We start from the raw sequence: 2,245 nt of genomic DNA on the forward strand, positions 1-2,245 counted from the left end.
AGGGAGGGAGAGAGGGACGGAAGAAGGGAGGCAGGGAGGGAGGGAGGGATGGAGGGAGAGAGAGAGAGAGAGAGAGAGAGACAGCAGACAGAGTGGGGAGAATACCAAAGGAGATGGCGGAAAAAGAAGGCATAGAGGGCACACCTGCTTTTTAGAATGGGATGCCGTTGCAGGCTGGTGACATAATTAAGGACATAATCCTTACAATAATGACTACAAGTTTTTCATCATATTGATTATTCTGTTATCAGAACTGATTTGCAACAAAGGAGTAATTGTGGGATACGCATTTATCACAAACTTCTGAACAGTCAGGATGACTGGATCGTACTTCCATAACTGGACTGAGGTGCATGAGATGATGAAATCAACCCAATACATTACCACAAAGAAAACCACCAGTAGCAAGATGGTCTGGGTGGCCCTCTTCTCAGGGGATGCTCTCATGTGGCTGATGCTGTGAAGATGCTTGCATTGCCTCTGATGTCTGAACAAGATAATGACCATGTATGTACTTGTGGTCAACATAACTCCTACAAGAAAGACATCTCTGGAGACTGTCACTGTTAAAATCAGTGACCTGGTGATGTAGTTCATGGGGAAGAGTGAGCAATATTTGGTGACCTTCATCTGGTTACTTACACTCATGTTCGTAAAAGCACCAACAAAGAAGATCTGGTAGCTACTGAATGACAAGTTGAAAGACCAAATAAGTAAGAAAACATAAATCATGTATTTTTTTAGTTTATGTTTAAATTTTGTCAACAATGAGGTACTGGGACATATAGTGACAGCCTGGAACACACTCAGGAGGCAGGTCAGGCAGATGGAGAGGCCTCTCATCACTCTGTTTATGTAAAAAGTTGCCTTACATTTGAAGTCATTCTCAAAGTTCAGTGACTCAAAAACATCTGTAAGCCAAATATCCCCTCCAGTGAGGACCATCACTATGTGGATGAAGGTCATTTGACAGGAGATCAGGTCTGTGGGCTTAGATCTATGAACTAGGATAATGAAAGTGTAGAAAAAAAGGAGACACATATTGGCTAGGGCTCCAAGTACAGATTGGAAGTAAAGGATATTCTTTATTAAGGACATAAGTGAAAAGTATATTCATCTTAGCATCATAGTGGTAACATATTTCATATGCCTAGAAAAATAATAGAGAGTACATCAAACTTGTGATTCAATTGTCAGTACCTTTATATCATCATTCTTGATTAAACTTAATTCTTGATTAACCTGTCTCTTTAACATTTGATGTTTCAGACTGGACATCATAGCCCATATTCTGAATATACATTCCCCATATATCTATCTCTATAAATATTACACTAGAGATAATAAAAGCAATCACAGTTACATTCTATACAGAAGACACAGTTTAGTGTGCCTGTATTGCAGCCATAGGTGTCATGCCTTAGAAATCCGTCCTATTCGATTTAGCAGTTGCCCTCATTTATAGTTAACACCCGTAAACAGTAGTCGAGAACACAAGAATATTTAATCACAATTTTTCACAAGCCAATAAAACTTAATTTTGACCTGGAAAATATTCACAAAGAAAATCCAGAAAAAGTGAGTTCAAGTCAGTCTCACATTGCATAACTTTAATATGCTCTATTTTGCAACTATTTGTATTTTGACTCATAATTCTAATGAAATCACAGTGAAAAATCATGATAATCCCACTATTTTAATCAGCAAAATTTCTGTCTTAGTTGATATTTTCCTTTTTTATGTCTCTTTTTCTATGATGTCTTACATCACCAGAATCCAGAATTAAGGACATAGAGTTGGAGACCATGATTGCACATGCCACACCTTATTAATTATGTAACCATTAATTATGCTTATAAATGATCCTAACTGTCACAGTTTAGCTCCCATCCCATCACCTTTTGGAACACTCCACTTCAGGATTAAAGAACTAATTCCAGCTACCAAGACTAACTCTGTTTTTCTTTGCTTTTTGAGGGAGTGAGTAAATCATGAATAGTATGATTCCTTATGATTATTTTCTCTTTTTGCATTATAACTTTTTGAGCCATCCATATTGTTATTTTACCTACCTACCTCCTCCTTCTATATTGATGTCCCCTCCCTTTAACTAAGAACGCAATTTTCTCATTTTCCCTATCAGATCACTTGTGTCCCACTACTCAGTTGTACCTTCCTCCCACCTTCTTCTATATTTACTTCCCTCCTCCCTGGTACAGAGCCCAATTTTTCCCATTTCCCTGAT

General features: G+C 37.9%; 1 protein-coding gene across 1 annotated transcript; it reads right to left on the bottom strand.

The window, feature by feature from the left end:
* Positions 1-213: 213 nt before the first annotated feature.
* Positions 214-1,098, bottom strand: LOC118575467 (vomeronasal type-1 receptor 90-like). The gene has a single exon (XM_036176014.1). It carries the CDS (start codon positions 1,096-1,098, stop codon positions 214-216), a length of 885 nt encoding a protein of 294 aa, XP_036031907.1.
* Between the last annotated feature and the right edge of the window lie 1,147 nt (positions 1,099-2,245).

The sequence above is a fragment of the Onychomys torridus genome, unplaced genomic scaffold (assembly GCF_903995425.1).
Source record: "Onychomys torridus unplaced genomic scaffold, mOncTor1.1, whole genome shotgun sequence".
In the NCBI taxonomy this organism is placed as follows: domain Eukaryota; kingdom Metazoa; phylum Chordata; class Mammalia; order Rodentia; family Cricetidae; genus Onychomys; species Onychomys torridus.